Below are 22386 nucleotides of genomic sequence, written 5' to 3' on the forward strand. Positions count from 1 at the left end.
CAGAAATTGGTATTATCAATCGATTCCGTCGACGGCCTTATACCTAGCGGACCAATTCCCTTAGACATTTGTCTGATACAGGCAGGAAATTGAGAGGCAGTGTTGTTCGTCTCTATTACTGGTCGTTTTACTATTTTAGGATTACGACTCCATGTCTATGCAGCCGAGCATAACTTCTAACCCTTCCGCCCTCAACTCCAGAGTCATCGCATCGACTCACGCGCAACAATAACCAACAACCCACAAATCGCTAATGCCACACCCACTACTGCTACACCATCCCGAGGGACCCTTGTTTTAGATACGTGCTCTCATCATCGTCATAAACATTAAGCTTTTTGGAGAAGAGACTTGCCAGTCATCTCCTCGGGTTGAGGTAGACCCATGGCAGCAAGCACGGTAGGGGCAACATCACCGAGGACACCCTCATCGGTCTTCTTGAGGCTCCAGCCCTCGGGGTAGTTGGCCATGAGAAGGGGCACCTTGTTTGTAGTATGGCTAGTCTTGGGCTTGCCGTCAGGGAATTTCATTTCCTCAGCATTGCCGTGATCGGCTGTGATGAAGAGGACGTAGCCCTCCTTCTTACAGCCCTCAAGAATCTTGCCAATGGCCTTGTCGGTGGCCTCACAGCCGATGACAGCAGCGTCATAGACACCAGTATGACCAACCATGTCAGGAGGGGCAAAGTTATTCATGACGAAGGGGAATTTCTGCTCACCCAGGCGCTTGACAACCTGGTCGGCGACACCATCGGCAGACATCTCAGGTGCAAGATCGTAGGTAGCGACAGACTTGTTGGAGGGGACGAGATCCTGGGACTGATCACGGGTTTCGAGAGGGAAGACCTTCTCAACACCGCCATTGAAGAAAAAGGTGACGTGAGCATACTTCTCGGTCTCAGCGATATGGACCTGCTCAACGTTTTGCTTGCCCAACCACTCGGCGAGGACGTTGCCCATGTGCTGGGGCCTGAAAGCAACCTCGAAGGGGTAGTCGCCCTTGTATTGAGTCATGGTGACAAGGGGCTTGATCATGGGGTACTTGAAGTCGGGAAGAGGAGATCGATCAACATCGCCCAGAAGCTGGGTGATCTGGCGGACACGGTCGGATCGGTAATTGAAGAAGACGACGGTATCGTCATCTGTGCTGCTGTTAGGGGTTGTGTTTGAAATGCAACTAATTGAAAGTGAACTTACCCTTGATGCGGCGCTCATCGCCACCAACAATGATGGGAGTGAGGAACTCATCCCTATCAAGATCACCACCGCGCTCATATCGAGCCTTGACGGTAGCAACGGGGTCCTCAGAGGCCTCACCCTCACCGAGGACGAGACCCTTAAGGGCGATCTCGAGGCGGTCCCAACGCTTATCGCGGTCCATGGCGAAGTATCGGCCAACAACGGTACCGATCTCACCGATGCCAATCTCCTTGGCAGTATCGACAAGTTCCTGCATATAGCCGGCGCCGGACTTGGGGTCGGTGTCACGGCCATCGCCGAAGAAGTGGATGAAGACCTTGGGCACGCCATACTCCTTGGCAGCCTTGAGGAGGGCGTAGAGGTGGGTTTGCTTGGCGTGCTGCTCTGGTGTAAGTGACTGATAGTAGAAAGAAGGAACTGTATATGATATGACTTACCACACCACCATGGGAGACAAGACCGCAGAGGTGTAGTCGGCCGTTTCCAGCAGCAGCACTCTGGAAAGTCTTCTTGATAACATCATTCTGGGCCAGCTCGCCGTTCTTGATGGTCTGGTCGATTCGGACAACATCCTGCCACACAACGCGACCAGCACCAATGTTCAAGTGTCCAACCTCAGAGTTACCCATGAGACCCTCTGGAAGTCCCACCGCCAGCGATGAGGCCTCGAGCTCAGTGTAGCCCTTGGAGTCCTTGTAGAGAGCGTCCATGACGGGGGTCTTGGCGTTGGTGATGGCATCGCCGTCCTGGGGGCTGTCGGCAGAGGGAATGCCCCAACCGTCAATGACGACTATAAGAATGCGAAAACAACATGATTAGCCAGGCCAATTCCAAATATATGAGGACAAAACACGATGTAACAATCCAATCTGGTCGCGAGACAATTGGCAATTCCTGAGCAACGAGAGTATTTATCTTCAAACGTTTCTCAGGATAACGAGCCATTGCAGTGCTGTTGCTATCGCGATCGCGGGGCATGAAAATGGGTTTGTTGGAATTTGGAGGGGGCGGGGCATGACGACGTACTGAGGCAGGCTTTTTGATCAGTCTTGGACATGATGACTACTGTTTGTTGGTTCTTTCTTTCTTGCACTGGCAATGAGAAGAAAGAAGAAGAGAACCAGGGAACACGAGAAAGAAATAGACGAGGTATAAAGAAGAGACTCTAGGAAGATAAGGATAAGACGGAGAGTAACTCGGGCCTGTCTTGAGTAAAAGAAATGATGCGTGATTTGATGGGCCCAGAGACGACTGATGATTTTGCAGGGAAACACGTTGTAGTGGTGGGGGTTTATGTCATGTCACTCAGCGGCCATGATTTGTATTCACACGGTGCGTAGCATACGAGAAGTCCCATTTTGTAACGTGTAATGATGAGCTCACACTGTCAACCTTTGACCCTTTTTCCCTCTCTTTCGGACCGTCAACCCAACAACAAAACGGCCCATCGGCCCAATCGATCTTTTCCATTTGCCCACCACCATCTGTGATAAAACTCGACGCTATTACGAGTTTTATGCAAGGCTGAGAGAACCCACTCGGCCTATTTCCCCGAGCTGTATGTAATAGAGATACAACGCTATCAGGATCACTCACCTTGAACTGCCTGCCAACATCATACTACACCGCATCCACACCTACGTCGCCTGATTCTCTCCTACCATCCTTTCCGAGCGAGCCCTCGAGCGGTCAAAGTTGAATCGAGTCATATCATAGAACGACAGACCATGTCTCCATCATCTGCATCTGCGCCTGCATCCGCATTTGGTCCACACCCATTGGCCCTCCCACCGACGTTCTCTCCGGATACTCTAGACGCCCTTTCCGAGCTCTCTCTCGTCCTGGCCCGCGTCCGCGCTGGTATTCAGTCGTCGGCTGGAATCACTACAGAGCCTGCCCCGGGGACCACCGGTCACAACGCCTCTGGACCTACATTGTCTTTCAAAGATGTCCCTGGAGCCACCGATGGCCTGAAACACAAGCTGCAGCGTGCTCGCGCACAGGTCCGAGAGCTCCCGGATATGGACCGATCCATCGCCGAACAGAACGATGAGATCCGTGACCTTGAAAATCGCATCGAGAAACAACGAGCATTACTCCAACGATTAAGAGACGAAGCCACTGGAAGGGATCGGAAAGAGGAAGTCAGTGCTGGTGACAAGATGTAGTCATGATACACGTCCAGTATTTCTTATGATGGGTCACGTATGATTTTCGGCATTAGACTATTACTTTTAGCAAGATTGTCATATTGGTTTTATCAGCAGGGTGTTTGGAGTTTTGCATTAAATAAAAGGATTTATGTTGCGCGTTGCGTTCTACCTGATCTGCGGATATGAAGCCCTACGACCGGGTATGAATTTCATCCTTTCACTAGGTATTCATTGTGGCCATCACTTCCGTGGAATGCCCAGCTTTTTCAAGGACTCCTCCACACTGACACCAGGCTGGCCAGGGACGACAGATCTCCAAAGGTCATCACGGAGCCTTTCGTTTTCGGACAGAGTGGTCCAGTTAGGACTGTGACCAGCCTTTAGCCACTTAAAGTCATCGACCTGATCCCACTGGTTTTCTTCAGGCTCCTCAGCGTCAGTCGTCTATACGCCTGTTAGTCCAGCTATTCAAACATTGAAGATTATATCTTACATAGGGCTTGGGCAGAGGTGCAAATCGCATGCCAGAGCAGTCCTCAATAATAGGATGGCTTCCACAATGTAGGTAGATGTCAACGTTACTGCACTCATGAATCCGCACTTGCCTGGCCACAACAACTATAGTGCTGTCAGACACTCCTGTGATATGAACTGCGCCGTTGACGCGACCCCCGACGATGAGGCTCTTGGACACGTTCTTAATAGCAAGGCCAGGGAAAGCTGGGCCCGAGGATGTCGGAATAGACATATCGATGATACAATTCTTGAGATCGGTGAGACTGCCCGAAGAGGTGGCACGGGATGCCGAAGACGGTAGAATAATGTGTAGCCCTGAATGATTCGAAATGCCAATATTCTTGGCAGCAGAGAAGCTGGGCTTACGAAGGGAAGATGCGCTGGGTCGAGACATCTCTTCATTGTAATTTTTGTAGGTATCCTTAGGCGGTAATTCGCTGAGAGTGTCTTCCTTTGTCGCCGAAGGAGGACTGGCGATGGTAGATGCAATGGTCGTGTCATGCTTGGCCCGAGAATGGCTTCCAGGGCTAAGTCGAGGGTCGTTCTCAGGAGCGCCCATATCAACGTGGTCGGTCTTACGACGGAACTGGAATTTTGACTTTGGTGTGATTTTGGTGATTGTCTCATTCAGTTTGTCCTGGAGAGTCTTAATGGTCTATCAGGCATGTGAATGTCAGTCGAAGCAGCTAGTCAAAGAGGCCAGCTGGGTTACCTCAGAATACTGTTTTCTGTCATAAGAAGGTGTGTAGTCGGCAGCATCAGACACTTCGTTTTGTAGCTTGGCGATACTGGCTAGAATGTGATCAATGGCCTCCTGGCGCTCACCACCGACACTAGCAATGGATGGTAGCTCATCGATCAGGTCTTGGAGTACTACGCAACATGGAGGTTAGGCAATGGAGAGCGTCTGAAGACCTAACATCTATTCTTACCTGTAACACTCTCCAGGAAATGGTTATAGAAACGTTGCTTAGGATCCATGGCGGCTGATTGAAGAATGACCTGATGGGTGGCAGCCCAAGGGTCGTGTTGATGGGTTGTTGTTTGGACCTGTGTTTCCATTACGAACAGTGTTAATACAAGTTGCTAGTTCGAGTTTCCTTCTATATGCTCTGCTTGGAAGAAATGTGAAAGATAATATTACAGCAGATGGTGTCAGAAAGCGGACGAGGACGACTTTATATGGGTAGTGCAATTGACCTATGACAAAAACAGGCATGAATCAGAGAACTGGGAGGCCGATTTCACGTTCTGGTGAGGACGTAGTAAGGGGACTCTGGGCCGAGGATGATCTCTCCAGTCCTGGAGGTATGTATATATACATGACAGTATCAAGAGACCGAGAGAACGTGTCAATCACTTACCAGGAAGTGAAATAAGCTGCAGCAGGTGATGCGAATGTGCCTCTAGTTTCTACTACCCCAGAGCGCTGCACTGCTACCCCTCGTCTCCGTACGACTTTGGCAATGCTTCCTCAGCTTTCAGGGTCACGACTTGAGGTCTCGTCGAACCAGCAGCTGGTAGTGACGTCAATGCCGCCTGATGGAGCCGACGAGAATGGGAAGACGTTGTTGAACGTGGTGATGAGTGGAGCAGCCTGCCCTGGACAGTTGGGGGATAGCCTGTTTGAGATGGATGGACGGGATGAATTGGTGGATGGTTCGGCAGGACAAGTATTCGTTAGTGAGAAATTGGCGGGCGTCACAAGGCACGGGACAAGAAGTGCGAGGTATTATGTGTGCTGCAAGAGTGGTGCTGTTACCAAATGATGGTGCCACTATAAATCGTTTAATTCTTTAGAGCTGGGGTTGACCATCCTTTGTTGATAAAAGTACGGCGGGGAGACTAAGAGAGGGTTCTGGACCCTTTGAATAGGAATGGTGGGCCAATGCCTGTTCTTCAAGTTGAAAAAGACAATAGAGCATTAGAGAGCACTTAGGAGCATTGTTAGCTTGTTAGAGTGGACCGAACAGGAATTCGAGAAGCCTACGATCAAGACTTTATTAGAGGGACCCTTGAAGATACATACCGACGATGTCTTCGTTACTATTGGTGACTTGCGAGTCACACTGGCAACCAACCATCAGCAAGCTTGTCGTCATTGCTAGTTTGCACAGACATTTTCGGATACAGCATTCATATGCCACAACTTGTTAACTTCATCTGGTCTCTGCCGAGGAGAAAACAAGGTTGCCGTTTTTAGGGATCTGGGGGTCATTGAGCCTGTCTTAGTTCAACCCCCGTGCAGCGCGGGGAACAATAGTAGTTTTGAGTATTGGAGGATGTTACATCATTGGGTAACCACTTCTGAGACGATAGAATTTGAGCTGAGAGGTCTCTACGGTAATCAGCCAAGTCAATCTGTGGAACATTGTGGCGATTAATTGGATAAGGATTTGGCCATTTCAGTTCCAGCCCGACTTGCTCAGGCGGATCTGTACCTGTACCTACCTACATCCATATCTACTGAAGTAACCCATGGGTGACACAGGACCAAGAGGGCCGTGAATCCGGGGAGGTGGGGTGGAAGAATAAAGTTCGAATTATATTTCATGTGTGTAAGATTAGAGGATGGAAGCAATTGCAACCGAACTGCATAGCCGATTTACATTCAATATAACGAGTGCCTTTTGGATTAGCCTGACCAACGCTTGTAATTCATGACGATCAACAAATTACTCGCACAATACGAGTCAGGATAAACGCCCGCTGGGGGTTCTGCTTCCTACTAGGTCTCGATCGATGCATAATTACTGGATCTAACCGTCTATCAGTTGATCGCCAGAACAATTCACTTTCACAGCAATTTCTGCAGAACTTATTGATACTTCTAGCTATTGCTCATCACTACTCAAGCAATTCTCATGTCTGTCATTCATCTAGCCCGTCCATTATTCGCTGAGGTTCTTCTGCCTGCATTGGGCAATGGCGGGATATAAGGTAACGGCATCCGCTTTGCTGGTCTGGTCTCTGTGTTCAACGCTCTCCACATCTCCCAGATGGTTGCCCGACGAGCTGGCAACATGCTGTATTGCAGACTATACAAGTTCTTGCGGTTGATTGGCGGCACAAACTTGCCAGTCAGCAAGCAGAAGAAGACTTTTGGTGACAGGTAGTGCTTCCGGATGCGATTTGCCATCTGGAAGTATTGGTTGAACATGATCCGGAATGTCAGAGGAATCGACTAAGAATGGTGTCAGCGTGCTATGTTGCATACGAGTAATCGGAAACTACACACCTTGAGGTAGATAACCGATGTAGGCGGCAATCCGTCAGCATTATTATCTTTGTCGTGCCTATAGTCATGGCTATCTCGGAGCTCAAATCGTATGCCACCTGGAAGTCTCCTCGGATCTTTTATTCTCAGCATAAGTGCAAATAAAGGAAAGTGGTTTAGACATGAAAGAAGGGTATCAAAGCCAGCCTTTAAAGAGATAATCGCCATCCTTGCGATGGCAAAGTTGAGATAGAAGACAGCGACTGTTGGCAAGAGGAAGAAGAGTAGCGTAAAGAGAATAGTGCCAACAAGGAGTTGATCTAAATCGTAGTCGCAGGAATCGATACGGTTGCGAAGAACGTTATGTTTCTTGCCTCGGAAAAGATGAAACAAGGACTGGAGAATGGTGAGCTGCCAATGGTATATACGTCCTGACGCGAGGTAGAACGAGTAGATGTGAATGGTTAGGGTGGAAAGCATATCAGAGAACATGGCAATTGGCATGCTAGCTCCGGCAAAGGAGGAGAATCCTATGAACCACACCATCTGGGGCAATGCTGGTGTAAGAGTCTCGATACAACCTATATCCAAGTCAGAAAGGGTATGCACTTTTGAGAAGGTTCCCAAGACTCACTAGACCAGTAATCAATGACCCAAAGGAACAAATCTCCCAAGAAAGCCGCCAGTTCACCATTGAGTTTGAGACCAGCCGGCCAGCCCATGAGCCATGATATGCTGCTTTGAAGTGCGTCTACCGTGTAGGTCTGGAGTAGATCCCCGATTTGCTCAGCAACCCAGTCTGCATTCTCAATAATGTATGAACCTAGGGCGATTCCGATGATGACATCGTTGGCAACAAGCCATAAACTGTTATAGAAACGGATATAATCTGGATGACTAGTCGTGACACTAGCCCAGTTGTTTTTCCGTTGCCGCAATTTCATATACTGCATCGGCCAATAGCAGAACTGTTGTAGTCGTATCTCAACTTGTTGTGCTGTAGCCGATATGTCTTTCAGGGCCGCATAATCAGGCTTGGCTCGAAATTCAAGCAGCAAGAGCAGCATCTCTGCTACAACGCGGTGGCCCATGAGAATAAGGACAAAGGTCTTGCGTATAGTAGGGAAAAGGTAGAGCGTAAACCATGTCCACAACTGAAGGATGACATAGTTTCGCATTGTCGATGCTGTCTCAACAACCCTTTCAGACACACTAAGGCTGCGGCGTGGTCTTGATCCCAGCCGTCCTACATTTTTCTGCAACGTCTTCTCCAGCTCCCAAGACCAGTTGATCTGACTGATGATTTTGGGCAGGGCCCTGTCGCGTGCAGAAGGAACTCGTTTGAAAATGGTGTGTTGCTTGAGCTTCTCAACCAATTTGCGATTCTCTTCTTTCTTTTGGCGCTCTCGAGTCTCTTGCTCCCCTTCCGACACTGTTGTGTCGCCTAATAAGGAACCATCATGACCAAGCGCTAGTGCGATCGGATTCAGCGAAACGTATTGCATTCCCTGGGGTTGAGGTCGGTCATATAGAATGAGCTGTACGCTCACCGCCTTCGCGCATGTAATTTTTGGTTCTCTTGGATTTGAGTTGGTCGTAGCACAGAACCAAGAAGGGTCTGCGGCGGCTGCATCGATGGCATTCGAAAGGCCAAGGACATGCATTGAGCTGTGGCCACACATATCGGTGATCTGGCTAGTCGGGTGAATCTCGCTACGGAACAAAGTGCCGGCTTTGAGATGGAATTCGGTATTTCGTGCCTGAGAAAAATTAGCATACCCCTGCTATCGTATTGCAATACACCAAACATACATCGACATCTTCGAGGATGGTTACGACAAACACGTCCAATATGGAATTGCGCCATCCCACCACGACGCCAGGGCGATCAGACTTGCGAATGTCCGTCGGCCAGAACACTCTCATCAGCCCATCATGCTCTACCATGACAAGCAACTATGTCAACTGGAACGAGTCTCTTAAAATGAACCACGCCTTCTGAGTTGCTCCCGCGCAGAGACACCAGTTCCTGTTCCTCTTGGATGCTGAACAGATCTTGTTAGCCATTGCCAGCGGCTTCGAATGTTGCAATCGGGCGTACCAGATTCGTTTCTTTTCTGGCTAGGAAGACAGTCGGGGCGCAAATAGACAGAAAGAGGACGGAAAGTGCAGCAAAGGCTTTCGCTGCGCGTGTCTTTGTAGTTATAGGTTAGTCCTTTCAAAGGTTGCGCAAGAAGGAGGGGCATGGACTCACGACAACACCGTTTTCCCAAGCGAAGATGGCAAGTTCATAGAGACGAGTGACGAGATCCCAACGGGCAGTGATGTAGCCAGCGACGAAGATGCCGAGCGTCAGAATAGAAAAGGGGTGCATAGAAGCGCTATTCCTCGTGGCAGTACATGCCGTCCTTCGGTAAAAGCTTAGAAGATATACCAGTAGAGGCTATGCCAAGCTGTCGTTAGTGGGTTTGCTGGCGGGACGAAGCGAAGGTGACCGTAGGTTCGCAAAGCCGATAGTCCTGAATAAAGACGAGAACGTTTGGTAATGAGCGTCAGATCTAACAAAAGGGAATAGGATGCAGGTCAAGAGGGCATTGCCGACCCAATGGAAGAGATCGAGTTGATTGGTTCCCCTTGCATGTTGTTCTGTCCCCGAAGAGCAACATGGCATGGACTACCAGTAACAGTGGGTCACCCAATCAATGAAAATCACGTGTGAGCGGCCTGATTCCGCATCCTTCAAGGCGATGACGATGGTAGCAGACACATAGGAGCATGATATGGGACGGACGGGGAGGAGGAATTGCACGGGAGTAGAAATTATATGGGAGTTGAGTAGAGAGAGATACAACAGGAATATCTGGAGCTCTCAATGACCAAGCTCCAAACATTCATATTTTCTTCATCCGGGACGCCGTGCTCTCTAGTGCTCGATATATGTCATTCATTCTAAAGGCAATATTAGTAGGTTAGAGGGCATAGGAAGTAGGGACGTATCATACTTCTCGGTCCAAGGTGTTTTAGATCGTTCTCTTTGTTTTCTTCTCGGGCCTCTTCCACTAATTTATCCACACCTCGATCCTTTAGAGCAACCTGTGGTAAGTGAGCAACAGGAAGCCTCTAACATTAAATGAAGAGTACCTTGAGACAATTTTGGTATTCTTTAAACATGTCTGCACATTCCTTGTTGTCCTTTTCTTGGCCTCGAAGGTACTCTGCATATGTTCAGCTCAGTGCCACAGTAGAGGTCGAGATACATACTTTCGCTGTACCATTTTAAGAAACACGTATCATACCGCCTAGAATTCTGTATAAGATGGAGCTCTTATCCATTATGTGAGATGAACTTACTCCTTAACCTCGTTGCACTCTGGAGCTAATGAAGCTGACATTTTGAACTGATGGTGGTCAATGATGTAAGATGTTTGGAGCATTAAGAATTCTACGTAGGGGGGAATACTTAGGTGCTGCCCCCGGAGTTAAAGACGCCAAGCTACACCTAAAACTCACTCTACCAGGTAAAAGGTTGAGTGCCCAGTCAAGACAGAACAGTCGTTATATATGTCCGTTTTAGGAACTTTGATATGATAACCCGCCACATGAGCATATTAATACCGGGCCTTGTTTCTTCGAAAAACGGAGAAACATTGACAATTCTATTGTGTTCATTAATGTAACGACCTCGACAAGCAGGGATGGGGTTTTCAGAAACGCAACAAGCTGCCATTGGTCAAAGCTCTCCCCCGCCAAACAGAAGTCTCCACAATAAACGTCCAGGGCTGCCAGGCTCACTCAAAGCCTGTCGCGTCTGAACGCGACTCAAACCCAACACTCGACTACTCATCGTGAAATGCTATGAGCCATCAAATCACTCTTATTCAAGCAACCCCGACAAAGGGCCACTTATTGACTTAAACCGATTTTATATTAAATTTAAATATGGCGCCTTCAGAAGATGAAATCGAGCAGGCGCTCCTTGATGCCACTTATCAAGTCTATCAAGCTACACCGGACGAAACTACTGTGAACAAGGTTCGCAAACAAACCGAGGAGAATCTCAGCCTTGATGACGGTTTCTTCTCAAGTGCAGAGTGGAAGCAAAAAAGCAAAAGTTTGATCAAGGACAGAGTGGTATGTTTGCTTATGAACGACGTCTACATCATATACTTACACATTTCAGGAGAAACTTATGGACGGATGGGTTCCAGACAGCAATAAAAATGCAGATTCAGATAGAGAAGACAAAGCTGGCGTGAAGCGCTCTTCTCCTGATGCCGAATCTCCTGAACCAAAGCCCAAGCGTCAGAAACGCGTCACGAAGCCCAGACCAAAACCAAAGTCAAAAAAGGCAAAGAAGAAGGAGGAGTCTGATATTGAAACTGACCTTGAGTCTAAGCCCAGTGTATCCAGTGAACTGAGCGAATTAAGTGATCTCAGCGAGGAGGAGAAACCGCAGAAGAAGCGAAAGAGAGCGGCGCCAAAGCACAAGTCTAAAGCTGTTGAACTCGAGGAAGAGGACGAAGAGGATGCGATCAAATCTGAATCTGAAGTGTCAGGAGATGACGATGATGAGGTTGAGAATGGAGAACTCGCAAGTGAAAAGGCAACAAGTTCAACAATACCACAGAACTCAGAAGATGGAGAGGAGGGTTCCAAAGGGGATGAGAACAAGCCAGTTGTGGACGAGGAAGACGAATATTCCGATGTCATAGATGAGCCAGTAAAGCCGAAACGCAAGAGGAAGGAAAAGAAAGAGGCAGGCAGCAAGCCAGCAAAGGCCACCAAGGTTGCCACAAAGAAAGCCGCTACATCTGACGACCCTAACACCGAGGAAATCAAGCGACTGCAGGGTCAGCTTACGAAGTGTGGTGTTAGAAAGCTTTGGCACAACGAGCTGAAGAAATACGGCGATGATGCCAAAGCAAAGATTCGACACCTTAGGAAGATGCTCACTGATATCGGAATGGACGGCCGCTTCTCAGAAGCGAAGGCGCGCGAAATCAAAGAGAGGCGAGAACTTCTGGCCGAGGTTGAATCTGCGCAGGAGATGAGTGCTCTCTGGGGTGTAGAGGGCCGTGGTCGTGCAAGCCGCAGCAAGAGCAAGAGTGCCAAGGTCGTTGAAAGCGGCGGTAGTGACGCCGAAGAAAACGACGGCGACGAGCATAATGATGATGAAGAGGACGAAGAGGAAACGTATGCTGCGAGACGCAAGAGAGCAAGGGCGGATTTGGCGTTCCTGGGCGATGATGACAGTGATTCCGATTAAGGCCTACGGGTATTCTATGCATATGATTCACCTGTCTATCTTGACAGCATGTAATTTAGGGACATCAGGATGCATCACGAGCAACTTTGTACAAAACGGTGTCTGGGAGCAGGACCTGGTTTTTCTTTCCAATTGTCTTACGGTAGCTAGGCGTTCAAAACAGCCTCTATTTAGCAGATATTCTTTTCACCTTCGTGATCCAATTCAATCGGCCCACGCCTTGTATACGGTTCTGGCACCGTATGTGTCGCCCTTTTTGAGCAAGACCTGGTTCTTCCACTCAGGTACATTGGCAGCGTTAACATAGCGAGCAGGCTCACAGCAGAAACCGGCACGAGCACCACGAGCAGGCAAACCGTTGACGGCAGGCACATTAATGCCAGCGCCAGTGTAGATCTGGAAGGTGGGCTCAGTGCTGTAAACCTCCAGGTTCACGCCGGAGCCGGAGTGGTGGGCCTTGACATTGAGGTTGAGGGGCTGGTTGCGGGTGTCTAGGGGCACAGAGGATGGGTCTGTGTTTAAGACGAAGCAATGATCGATATTAGGCTCCTGGGGGCCCAGTGTGAAGGTCTTGTTGGCGGTAACACCGGGGAAAGGCTCAATCTTGCCTGTGGGGATGAGATCGCTACCAACAGCCAGGTAGTTGGCTGTAGGCAGGGTGATATCTGTACCAGCAATAGTCTCCTTTCCGCTGGGGTTGAAATAGGAGTGGTTGGTCATGTTGATGACGGTCTCATCAGCGCCACCAACAAGCTTTGCCTCGTATTCCATGACAAGAATGATGACTTCCTTGCCATTGACGTTTTGTGTACCAGTTATGTAAGTAACAGTGACTTCGACGGTGCCAGGGTATCCCTCGTCACCATCCTCACTGGTAAGTGTAAAGGCAACACTCTCCCCACCCTCGAGTCCCTCTATGCCTGGAATTTGGCGAGTTCCAACGGGCTTGGGGCCGTCCCAGACGCGGCTGCTCCAGCCAATCTTACCGCCATGAAGATGGTTCTGTCCATCATTGGCGGCGAGAGTAACTTCCTTACCATTGAGGCTGTCAATTCGAGCACCCTTAATTCGGTTGGCGACACGACCAACAGTCACGCCAAAGTAAGGGGAGTTGTGCTTCTCATAGTCTTCTTGCGTGGGGAAGCCCTGGACGACGTTGATGCCGTTGACGACAAGGGACTGGATGATGGCGCCAAGGGGCAGGAAAGAAATAGGAGCGTCAGCCATGATGGATGTTCTCACTAAACTGTGTGGTATGTGTTCGAATACGGGTATCGCTGAGAATGGGTATACGAGGGTTGAGGGGTATTTATATCACACCAGCAAACCCAGCATAGAACGGGAAGAACAACTAAACAACAATATGATGGTGCACTGGATTGAGATGCGACCAGGTTTATCTATTTCACAGTGTCTGCACTCAGCAGCAGACTCCATATAGGGATAAATGGGATAGCTGTAGGACCCATCATGACACTTCAGGCTAAACTGCCAATGGAAATGGGGTCATGAGCCGCGGGGTCTTTTCATGGCAAATACGGAACAACCAGAATCCCACAACATGATGACGGGCGGTATTCGGGCCAGCTTGACCGAGTGTGTGGTGACTTGAGTGCGGGGTGCGTCATGGGTGCTCCATCAATATCACGTAGTGACTGGTGCGGTTGTAAGCGATAATTTGGTACAGTAGTCCGTTGTTTGCGCAGTACGGAGTACTATCACTGCATATTTTATGAGGCTTAAACTGTGCGTTGTACATACCCCAATCGCCTGTATACTAAAAGTATTCCTATGTGCCCATACACGTTTTAACAGGTGTAATTGTAATGTTGTGGAGGAGCTAAAGGCTGCTTGTGAAGCCTAAGCATGATCACGCTAGGCTCAGGCCCATGGGTTCCACGACATGGTGTAATCGTTCACAGGTGTTCGGAGAACGAAGTCATGTCCAAATGCCACAAGAGGTTGTTCTATGAGGCATAGATAAAATCCCTGAGTATCATGCTCTTCATGAATAACATGTATCTACCGACGCTGTGTACACAAACTATCCAATCAACCCTTTTGTAGCCCCGAAAACGCCATCTAAATGCAAAGTCGCTAGAGTGGTATCTCAAAGTTGCAAATCACACAATTCCAAACAATGATTCATTCCTGGTCTTGCGCAGATGCCCTACCATTCCAAACGATCGTCGCAAACCAGCTTAACATCAAATCGCTCATTGCCACTCCAGACCTTATTGCCCGAGTTGCACCCAGCCACAATCGTGCGAAGATCACTGATCATTCCACCGGGGCCACTGGCAAAGACTGTCGTGGGACCAGTAATCGTGTTACTCACAAAGTCGCTGATGAGCTTGGGTAGGTTAGGGTGTCGGTCCTCATCGACAATGCCGTTTCCGATTTTAGCAACAGGGACATCGTTTCCACACGCACAGCCTTCTTCTATCACGTCTGACGATGATGATGAACCGAGTTGTCTGGTAGCATCTGTGACATCCTTCTCGTCACTGACCTGCAGCTTGGAACTGCTGCTGGAGTCTCGTGTAGCGTATACGCGGATCTTGAGATTGAGAGCCTTTCGGGCCTGCTGCAGGAGGTCCATCTCCTCCTGAACCCATTCAGTGTCAGCGGCATGGCGGATGGCCCAGATGAGCTCAACCTTGCGGTCTCGGGAAATGGGTGATCGTGCGAGGTTAAGGAGGACAGGGAGTACATAAGCGATGCCAGTGCCACCAGCAACACAGACAATATTGGTGTCAGGTGCAACATGGTCCATTGTGGTCTCACCATAGGCGCCAGTGAGAATGACAGAAGTAGTAGCTTTCTCAGAGGTCGTGAGCTTCTTGGCAGCCAGCTCAGCCATTTTCTTAGTTTCGCCGCCCTTAGCGCGCATGATGTACGAGTGCTTCACGACACCCTTCTCAACGACAGGAGCATTTAGCGGGGTGAAGGGGTGTGATTGCCAGATACTGCTCTCAGTGAAACACAGGAAATAGTGCTGTCCGATCTTCCAGGGGTCCTGGTCGTTTTCAAGGTCGAATCGAAGAATGTCTCCATGTTCAGCGTCAGGGAACCTAGTGATTACAGCTTGAGTAGCTTGAAACCCCATCTTACCCGAGGGGAGATGGTGATAATGCAGATAAGCGGTACGAAGCAGTCGGAATCCACGGTCAGCGAACCAGAACAGGAGTGATGGAAGCAGAAAGCACTTGAGCTGCTTCCAATGACCCCAGCAGGCACCAATATAAACCATGGCGAGGACGTAGTGAGACTTGCGGAAGAACTCGTATCCTGTTACGCGAATTCCCCAAGGAGTACTTCCGATGAACATGAGGAGAAGCAGAATCATGGCAACGACACCCCAGATCATGTATTCCTGGACAATCCACTCGGCAGCCACCTTGGGTTGAGGCTGGTATAGACGGACCTCAACAATAGACCAGGCAATGGTGTGAAGGGAACCCTGAAGGAAGATGATATAGCCCAGCCAGCGGTGGAGGAAGATGAAGCTCTGGTAGGGTACTCCTGTGATGAGAGAAAGGACAGATTCTCTGCTAGCCAAGAGGACAGACAGAGGAGTCAGGGCATACGCGAGAATACCGACTCGGTCAGACCAAGGACCGAGAGTAGTGCGAGTGTTGTAGACTCCGGGCATGTCTTTGACGGGAGTGACCCATTTCTGATATGTCATGCCGACAAAGCTCCATACAGTGAGATATCCCAGGAGGGACAGCATAACAGCAACTTGAAAACGAGTGGTACGGCCAAAGATCGCGCGGCAGGCATCTGGGAGGAGATATTGCCGTGTAAACGAGCTGAGACTGCTGCGGACCTTGGCGAGACCGGCTTTTGGGTTTGCTCCAAGAGTGATAGCCGGAGATGAGGGTTTGCCGACATGTCGCAGAATAGCCCAAAGGAAGAAGACAGCGAGAATAGTAGCCCAAAGGATTCCGGAGTAGAGCATGCCTAGATCGTGGGCATAATAGACCAGATCGAGATACTCGCAAGATCCCTTATCGTTTGTGCAAGGGAGAGCGCGATCAGCATATCCCCAGTGAGGTTCCAGGGTTTTGGCTTCGCTCATGTTTTGGATGTGGCGAGCATCCAGCTGGTTGAGAGACACCATCGTGAAGGGCGTAGTGGTCCTGCTGTTCTATGAAAGGGGCAAAAATATGTCAAGAGGCAGTTGATTTTTTCATAGAATGATGGGACAACAGATCAGCGGATGGGCGATCTGTAGCTATCTCATATATCACGAACCATGAGAAGAGATGACTGTTGAGTATCAGGATTGGAGTAGAATGATCAAAGACGCGATACCATTAGATACAAATAAGAATCGACCCATCGGTCGAGTCTCCACTGAAGAACCAACCGCCGCCACGGTCTTGACGACCTAGTATGAGCATGTTTGAGGTCTACGAGATAATCGGGTACGAAGTGATAATAAGGTCTACTTGGCGTCGGGAGCCAGGCCATATCGGGGAATCGTTTCCTGATTACTTGCTCAAAACGCCCTCTTGGAGATTGGCCGGAACGATCCTGATGAAGAAATGATACCCTGAGATAGAAAGAAACATACGAAGCTGAGGCAAGCGAGAGACTATTCAAGAGGAGTTGAGCAGGAATGAGCATGTTTTACAGGGATCTTACTCCATAGTGTCTCCACCAGGGGAATCCACCGAAGCACGGCAAACCTTGGGATGTGGATGGAACATGAAGCTTTCCAGCCCTAGATTTGGGTTTAAAGTATTATCAGGGATCGAATCAGTGATGGAATAATATCGCGTTATTAATATCTCCCTCATCCTTCGGCATAACCTTAATTCTTTACCCTATTTCTGCTCTTGCATGCTGCTTCTTAATTCTCCGGCAGTCTTACTCCATACAAGTCTTGGAAACAGCTCAATCTTTCTCAGTGGAACCTCAACTCCTTGATATTCATTCGCCTTACGGATACTTATCTCCCCAGCCAGCCACTTTCTGGTTCAAAATAATACAGACTTGGTCCAGTTCAAGTCAGATTCACTGTCCATTATCGATTATATCATCCAAGCACCACTGTTCAACTCGAGTGAAAATACCAACCTAACAATTCATCATGGATCACGGAGGAATGGGCGGTAGCGGTGCTGCCTGTAAGGTCGACGTAAGATTTACTACCAAGAGATACCAAGTTTTCGTTGACTAATAACCTCAGATGTTGTGGAATTGGAACACAATCGATGCGTGCTTCCTGGCCTCATCATGGCAAATCAAGAACCAGGGCATGATGGCTGCTACCTGTATTGGCGTTATCCTCCTCGTTATTCTCGTCGAGTTCTTCCGGCGTATGGGCAAGGAATACGATGCCCTTCTTCAGCGTGGCTTCCAGCGGCAAGCCACCACTCACAGTGTCGCTCTCGCCGCCGCGGGTTGCACAGGAGCTGTCGTTCCCACAAGTCAAACACTTACATATCGAGCCTCACCTCTGCAGCAATTCATCCGCGCATTCATCCACGCTGCTACTTTTGCGGGAGCCTACATCATCATGCTCTTGGCCATGTACTTCAACGGCTATGTGATCATTAGCATCTTTATTGGTGCTGGCCTCGGCAAGTTCTTTTGTGACTGGCTCGTTGTAAGGATCAATGTCGAAGATTTGACAGCCCCTGATGATAAGGCCAAGGGGATTGAGGAGACAACTGTTTGCTGCGGCTGAATATATGCCGAATGTATGGACCAGAGCTGATATATACAATGGAGGTTTGACATGACAAGTCTTTTTACTAGTGATACCCGTAAAACCCTTTTTGAGATCAAATTACCTCGGTCAGTAGAGACCCACACCGAGGATCTTGATATCCTTGGGAAAGCATTAGTTGTGAACATCTTGTAGAGGCTTCCTACTGACTAAAGTAGCCTGTGGTAAGGGAGCGGTATCACAATTTTGAGTTGTTGGTGTACCACTGTACGCCCATTACACTATTTGCGAGTGACCTTGATCACTTATTTATAGTATCACAGGTTTATTTCAACAGCGGCAAAGAAAATATTTGCATACAACTAAAACTCAAAGAACCCATCTCGAGAATTTATCTATACTACGACCTTGCTCGAGGAATGCATACTGGTTATTCCGACCATCTCCAGGTGTGAGGATATAGGGTGGCACGGCATGGATCTTGTGTTGTGAGCCAGAAGGTGACATAAAACTTTGAACATGTGTCCTAATAAGTGATGGAAAGACTCGGATAATACGGTAATATTTTATAGTATCTTCTGACAAGTTTAACATAATCTTTAGCTTGCTTACTTTCTTGTCCCGATCTAAGGTCTGAAGGTTTCCGGAACCCTGCCTAGAGGTGGGATAAACCATAGCCTACTCTCCAGGACGTTTGCTGTTGATTGCACCAAAGCATCGGGCCATCAAGGTTGACCTACATAACTTGATTGAGACAGTTACCAGTGGCTCGTTCCTCATGCTGTCCACTTACAAGACTACTGTCTGATAATTATGTCAAAGCACCATGTTTCAAGTAGCTGTGCTTTGCCCAACCAAGGTAGTCACAAGTAGTTCGAGACCAATACTAAAGCTTTGTGAAGTAGTACTCGACAGGGGTCACGATCTGAGGCCTCAGCCGGCATTTGATGTATGGACAGCAGTGGAGCAAACAGGAAAAATAACTTGCTCATATCTCTCTCACCACCCTAAATCCATAGACATTCACTATATGATACTCAAATGGAAGAATAGAGAAGTATGGTCTTTATCTCTGTCAATATCTTGCCACTATCATGAGCGACTTGGTCAAAATCGCCGAGGGGCCGTACCAGGAAGGCCCATAATGGATCTGTGATTACCTAGGGGATCGAACGTTGGTTGGAAGAGCCAGGGCGGCCTGAGACGAGAATGGTGGCTTTTTGGCATCTGGGAGACTTCCTTAATAAATACGTGCTCAATCCAGCTCCAACCAACTTATGACCTAAGGTGATTTATTTCCAAGCGGCCCCGGTCGCCGTCAGATCGACCACGCCACAGATCAATCCACCACATACAAGACTGTCAAGAGCCTCGTCAGCGCTCTACAAGTCAACTGCAATATTTGAAGTCAGAATATCCTCTGAGATTAATCTCATCTTCATCTTCTTATATTTGATATTTAACCTCGTTGAACGACTACACAGCATACGCAGCAGGCCTTCAGCATCATGTCTTCATATTCTTCCAGTCTATCGAGTTCATACTCAGGCTCACCAACTTCAAGTTCTGCTTCACTTTCATTCCACCATCATCTGTCTTCCTCAGGAAGAGATACCGGCAAGATTGGAGACGAGATGGGAATAATCAGAACCTGGTTTTCAGTATTGGACGATAGTGAACGGTCATCTGCCCTCCACTCGATCGCAGAACTACCAAGTCTGCGAGAGATTGAGCCATTGATCCAGGCACTCAAAGACCGCAAGCGAGAATTATGGAGGCAACAAGAGAATCTCATCATCCAGCCTCCCGTAAAGCCGAAATGGATCATGCCAGTATTCCCGCATAACTCTCAAGATCCTCGATGGGCTGCCAAATGGCTTCGAGCTTTGAGGTTGCACAAGTATGAAAGATGCTTGTCGGGAATGTCTCCAGCTCAAGTTTCATGTCTCGAAGACGAGGATTTGCAGCAGCTGGGCATTGATACCGTTGGCGCCAGGGCAAAGATGCTTCGCGTAAGTAATGAGGATACCGAAGCCTGTATTTGTTATGTTGCCTAACATGATATAGGCCATCCACAATGTATAGAACTCAACATGTCATGCTTAATTATCAGCAGACCAACGGGCTTGGTCATGACTCTATCTTCGTCATTAATGTCCATAGCGAGCATTCCTTCTAGGACATTTCACTTTCACACCAGGCTTAGGGAAGAGTAACAAAATCAGCGGGGAAAATACGGCATTGCCAGATTTTATACAAAAAAGCCACAACGGAACGGCACAGTGGTCTGAGATCTGGCATTAGTGGTGTTGGGGTGGTTTGACATGGGAAACAATGGCGTTGGGGTATGGATTTGGAGGGGCTATAAAACGACGCCGCATCCGGCATCAGATAGCTTTGGCGTCAGAGGGTCTTTACATGATACAAATTTCTATATAACAACTGTACATATTCATATTTTATTACCATTCAAATTGACCATGCTAGGTATCTATTATTATGCCCTAAACATCTGAGACTTGGCGATCAGCGGCAGATCTACAACATGGTGCTGGTCCAACCAGATCCAACGTGACCCGAAAGTCCGAATGTGACGCTGAATTTGCGGGTTAATCACGAGGCTCTTACGAACCTGATACTTACATAGTTGGCTTTGTATTTGTAGTCATGCAGTATAGTAATCCAATACTATTCTTATTATTCTCATTATTGGAACACAAAATAAAAGGCCCAAATTGGAATATACCCTCAAGTCACACTGCCACTCGCGCTTCCCTTTTCCAGTTTATTAAGGTAGTGAAGCAAGTCAGGTACTGACAGAAGGTCACAAGTAGCAAGTGGTGCTTGCGCAACCAAAACCAATAGTTCAGGTGCCATCGACTCAGCTCAAACTACCTACTAACTGATCCTCCCTTCAACGTACCTCGACAAGGCATCATCAACAACTAGAACGAGCTATCGACTTTGTTTTCGATAATAATTACTTGGCTCTGGACTCGGCTCGACTCGTCTTGGTCCTGAATTGCCAAACAATGAATTATGGCCATGGCCACCGCGTCAGCAAACATCTCTAGCACCCCGAAACGCAAGCGTGGAGAAGAAAGCTGGGCATCTCCTATACAATTCACTTTTGTGCATGACCCTCTATCGTCTTCATCTCACCCTTCTTCAGTCCCAACTCAAGCAGACACTGAAGATGGCAGCGATAGCTCACGATCAAGGGTCCTTGCCCACAAGTTCCGTGGTCTTGCACTGGAAAGTGGGGGCGGGGCAACAGTCAGCAACGAAGACAGTGATAATCTCATGGATGAGGACAAGTCGATGAGGAAGCGACAGAGACCCGATGAGATTATGAGCGAGGTAGAAGCAGCTCCAACTGTCCAAGAAGTGGTCGATCTTGACGGAAAGTCTGTCCTACCATCAAAAGAACCGCTGCAACCTTTCGAAGGTCGCGTGCACGAAGAACCTTGGCAACAAAAGCAAAACCACGGGAGCCTGCATCATGCATACCCATCTATCAACCGGCTCTCCGAGTCAAAATCGAGAGTCAAGAAGAGAACAGGCTCGCCGCCACTCCGCATGAAGCGCCCTTCTCGGCGGCCTTTTGAGGACCCAGACGAAGAAGAGGTCCAGATCGTTGACCCTGTCAGAGCTGCGCTGACGTGGCATGAAGATGAGATCACCATCTACGACCCTGATGATGAGGATGACGACGGTATTGGAATCAACGGTATCGGATTCAAACCCACACCAGCTCTTGCGCATGCACGCGCCATGAGACGGAGACAGCAGATGGCAGAGTATCGCAAACGAGAAGAGAGTGAGGCACGAGCACGACGCAGTCAGCGACGTGGTCGTGGTTCGGGAGTCAAGTTCGGACGATCAGAGGAGCAGTCACCGCCGCGAAAGGTCAGATTCACGGACACGGATGCTTCGAGTGTTGCGATTACTACAGGATAACGTTATTATTTGGCGCCAAAGCTTATAAGGACGCTGGCTGCGGCTATAGATTTTTTTGACGATTACTTTGGCGTTTCTTATTCTAGCGACTTGGAGGAAGCGGCGTATCAATCACGAAGAAATTTGATGGTTCTTTCATGGGGATTCACGGTTGGTGAAAATTGAAGGGATCGTTGGCAAATACATCCAAGGCCTAATCAAGCCGCTTTATACCCTGGTCTTTAAAGATGATACAACACCACTACGATTCGGTGCCCAATTCACGGAAGCACTTCTTTATATTTGCCCTTTTCGTCTAGGTTTGTCTTTTTGCGCTTGGGATTTTACAAGCTATATCCAATCCATAAGATATACACCCTTACACAAATAATACTACATAGGAGAGGCCATGT

The 22386-nt window shown here is 48.5% G+C and overlaps 12 protein-coding genes; 6 read left to right on the forward strand and 6 right to left on the reverse strand.

Annotated features, from left to right (window-relative positions):
• Positions 1–329: 329 nt before the first annotated feature.
• On the reverse strand, positions 330–2256 carry FFUJ_13246 (probable phosphoglyceromutase; the record flags this gene model as incomplete). XM_023575909.1 has 4 exons in its annotated part: positions 330–1141; positions 1197–1578; positions 1637–1989; positions 2226–2256. 4 exons carry the CDS (start codon positions 2254–2256, stop codon positions 330–332), a joined length of 1578 nt encoding a protein of 525 aa, XP_023429146.1.
• Positions 2257–2926: 670 nt separating this feature from the next.
• Positions 2927–3367, forward strand: FFUJ_13247 (uncharacterized protein; the record flags this gene model as incomplete). The annotated part of the gene is made up of 1 exon (XM_023575910.1): positions 2927–3367. One exon carries the CDS (start codon positions 2927–2929, stop codon positions 3365–3367), a length of 441 nt encoding a protein of 146 aa, XP_023429147.1.
• Positions 3368–3592: 225 nt separating this feature from the next.
• FFUJ_13248 (probable tubulin folding cofactor C) lies at positions 3593–4849 on the reverse strand (the record flags this gene model as incomplete). XM_023575911.1 has 4 exons in its annotated part: positions 3593–3796; positions 3846–4523; positions 4581–4741; positions 4801–4849. 4 exons carry the CDS (start codon positions 4847–4849, stop codon positions 3593–3595), a joined length of 1092 nt encoding a protein of 363 aa, XP_023429148.1.
• A 236-nt stretch (positions 4850–5085) lies between these two features.
• FFUJ_13249 (uncharacterized protein) lies at positions 5086–5637 on the forward strand (the record flags this gene model as incomplete). XM_023575912.1 has 2 exons in its annotated part: positions 5086–5176; positions 5279–5637. The coding sequence occupies 2 exons, from the start codon at positions 5086–5088 to the stop codon at positions 5635–5637; spliced, it is 450 nt and encodes a 149-aa protein (XP_023429149.1).
• A 1106-nt stretch (positions 5638–6743) lies between these two features.
• Positions 6744–9459, reverse strand: FFUJ_13250 (related to N-acetylglucosaminyl-phosphatidylinositol biosynthetic protein gpi1; the record flags this gene model as incomplete). XM_023575913.1 has 7 exons in its annotated part: positions 6744–7052; positions 7107–7666; positions 7720–8845; positions 8898–9025; positions 9076–9130; positions 9187–9279; positions 9340–9459. The coding sequence occupies 7 exons, from the start codon at positions 9457–9459 to the stop codon at positions 6744–6746; spliced, it is 2391 nt and encodes a 796-aa protein (XP_023429585.1).
• A 587-nt stretch (positions 9460–10046) lies between these two features.
• FFUJ_14434 (related to MDM35 Mitochondrial Distribution and Morphology protein) lies at positions 10047–10477 on the reverse strand (the record flags this gene model as incomplete). XM_023575914.1 has 4 exons in its annotated part: positions 10047–10178; positions 10227–10300; positions 10347–10384; positions 10437–10477. 4 exons carry the CDS (start codon positions 10475–10477, stop codon positions 10047–10049), a joined length of 285 nt encoding a protein of 94 aa, XP_023429635.1.
• Positions 10478–11024: 547 nt separating this feature from the next.
• On the forward strand, positions 11025–12351 carry FFUJ_13251 (uncharacterized protein; the record flags this gene model as incomplete). XM_023575915.1 has 2 exons in its annotated part: positions 11025–11216; positions 11266–12351. 2 exons carry the CDS (start codon positions 11025–11027, stop codon positions 12349–12351), a joined length of 1278 nt encoding a protein of 425 aa, XP_023429150.1.
• Positions 12352–12555: 204 nt separating this feature from the next.
• On the reverse strand, positions 12556–13578 carry FFUJ_13252 (related to GAL10-UDP-glucose 4-epimerase; the record flags this gene model as incomplete). The annotated part of the gene is made up of 1 exon (XM_023575916.1): positions 12556–13578. One exon carries the CDS (start codon positions 13576–13578, stop codon positions 12556–12558), a length of 1023 nt encoding a protein of 340 aa, XP_023429151.1.
• Positions 13579–14521: 943 nt separating this feature from the next.
• Positions 14522–16477, reverse strand: FFUJ_13253 (related to ferric reductase FRE2 precursor; the record flags this gene model as incomplete). The annotated part of the gene is made up of 1 exon (XM_023575917.1): positions 14522–16477. One exon carries the CDS (start codon positions 16475–16477, stop codon positions 14522–14524), a length of 1956 nt encoding a protein of 651 aa, XP_023429152.1.
• A 975-nt stretch (positions 16478–17452) lies between these two features.
• FFUJ_13254 (related to copper transport protein) lies at positions 17453–18052 on the forward strand (the record flags this gene model as incomplete). XM_023575919.1 has 2 exons in its annotated part: positions 17453–17500; positions 17552–18052. The coding sequence occupies 2 exons, from the start codon at positions 17453–17455 to the stop codon at positions 18050–18052; spliced, it is 549 nt and encodes a 182-aa protein (XP_023429153.1).
• A 1490-nt stretch (positions 18053–19542) lies between these two features.
• Positions 19543–20119, forward strand: FFUJ_13255 (uncharacterized protein; the record flags this gene model as incomplete). XM_023575920.1 has 2 exons in its annotated part: positions 19543–20046; positions 20102–20119. 2 exons carry the CDS (start codon positions 19543–19545, stop codon positions 20117–20119), a joined length of 522 nt encoding a protein of 173 aa, XP_023429154.1.
• A 960-nt stretch (positions 20120–21079) lies between these two features.
• FFUJ_13256 (uncharacterized protein) lies at positions 21080–21994 on the forward strand (the record flags this gene model as incomplete). The annotated part of the gene is made up of 1 exon (XM_023575921.1): positions 21080–21994. One exon carries the CDS (start codon positions 21080–21082, stop codon positions 21992–21994), a length of 915 nt encoding a protein of 304 aa, XP_023429155.1.
• Between the last annotated feature and the right edge of the window lie 392 nt (positions 21995–22386).

Source organism: Fusarium fujikuroi, chromosome FFUJ_chr04 (assembly GCF_900079805.1).
Source record: "Fusarium fujikuroi IMI 58289 draft genome, chromosome FFUJ_chr04".
Classification (NCBI taxonomy): Eukaryota; Fungi; Ascomycota; class Sordariomycetes; order Hypocreales; family Nectriaceae; genus Fusarium; species Fusarium fujikuroi.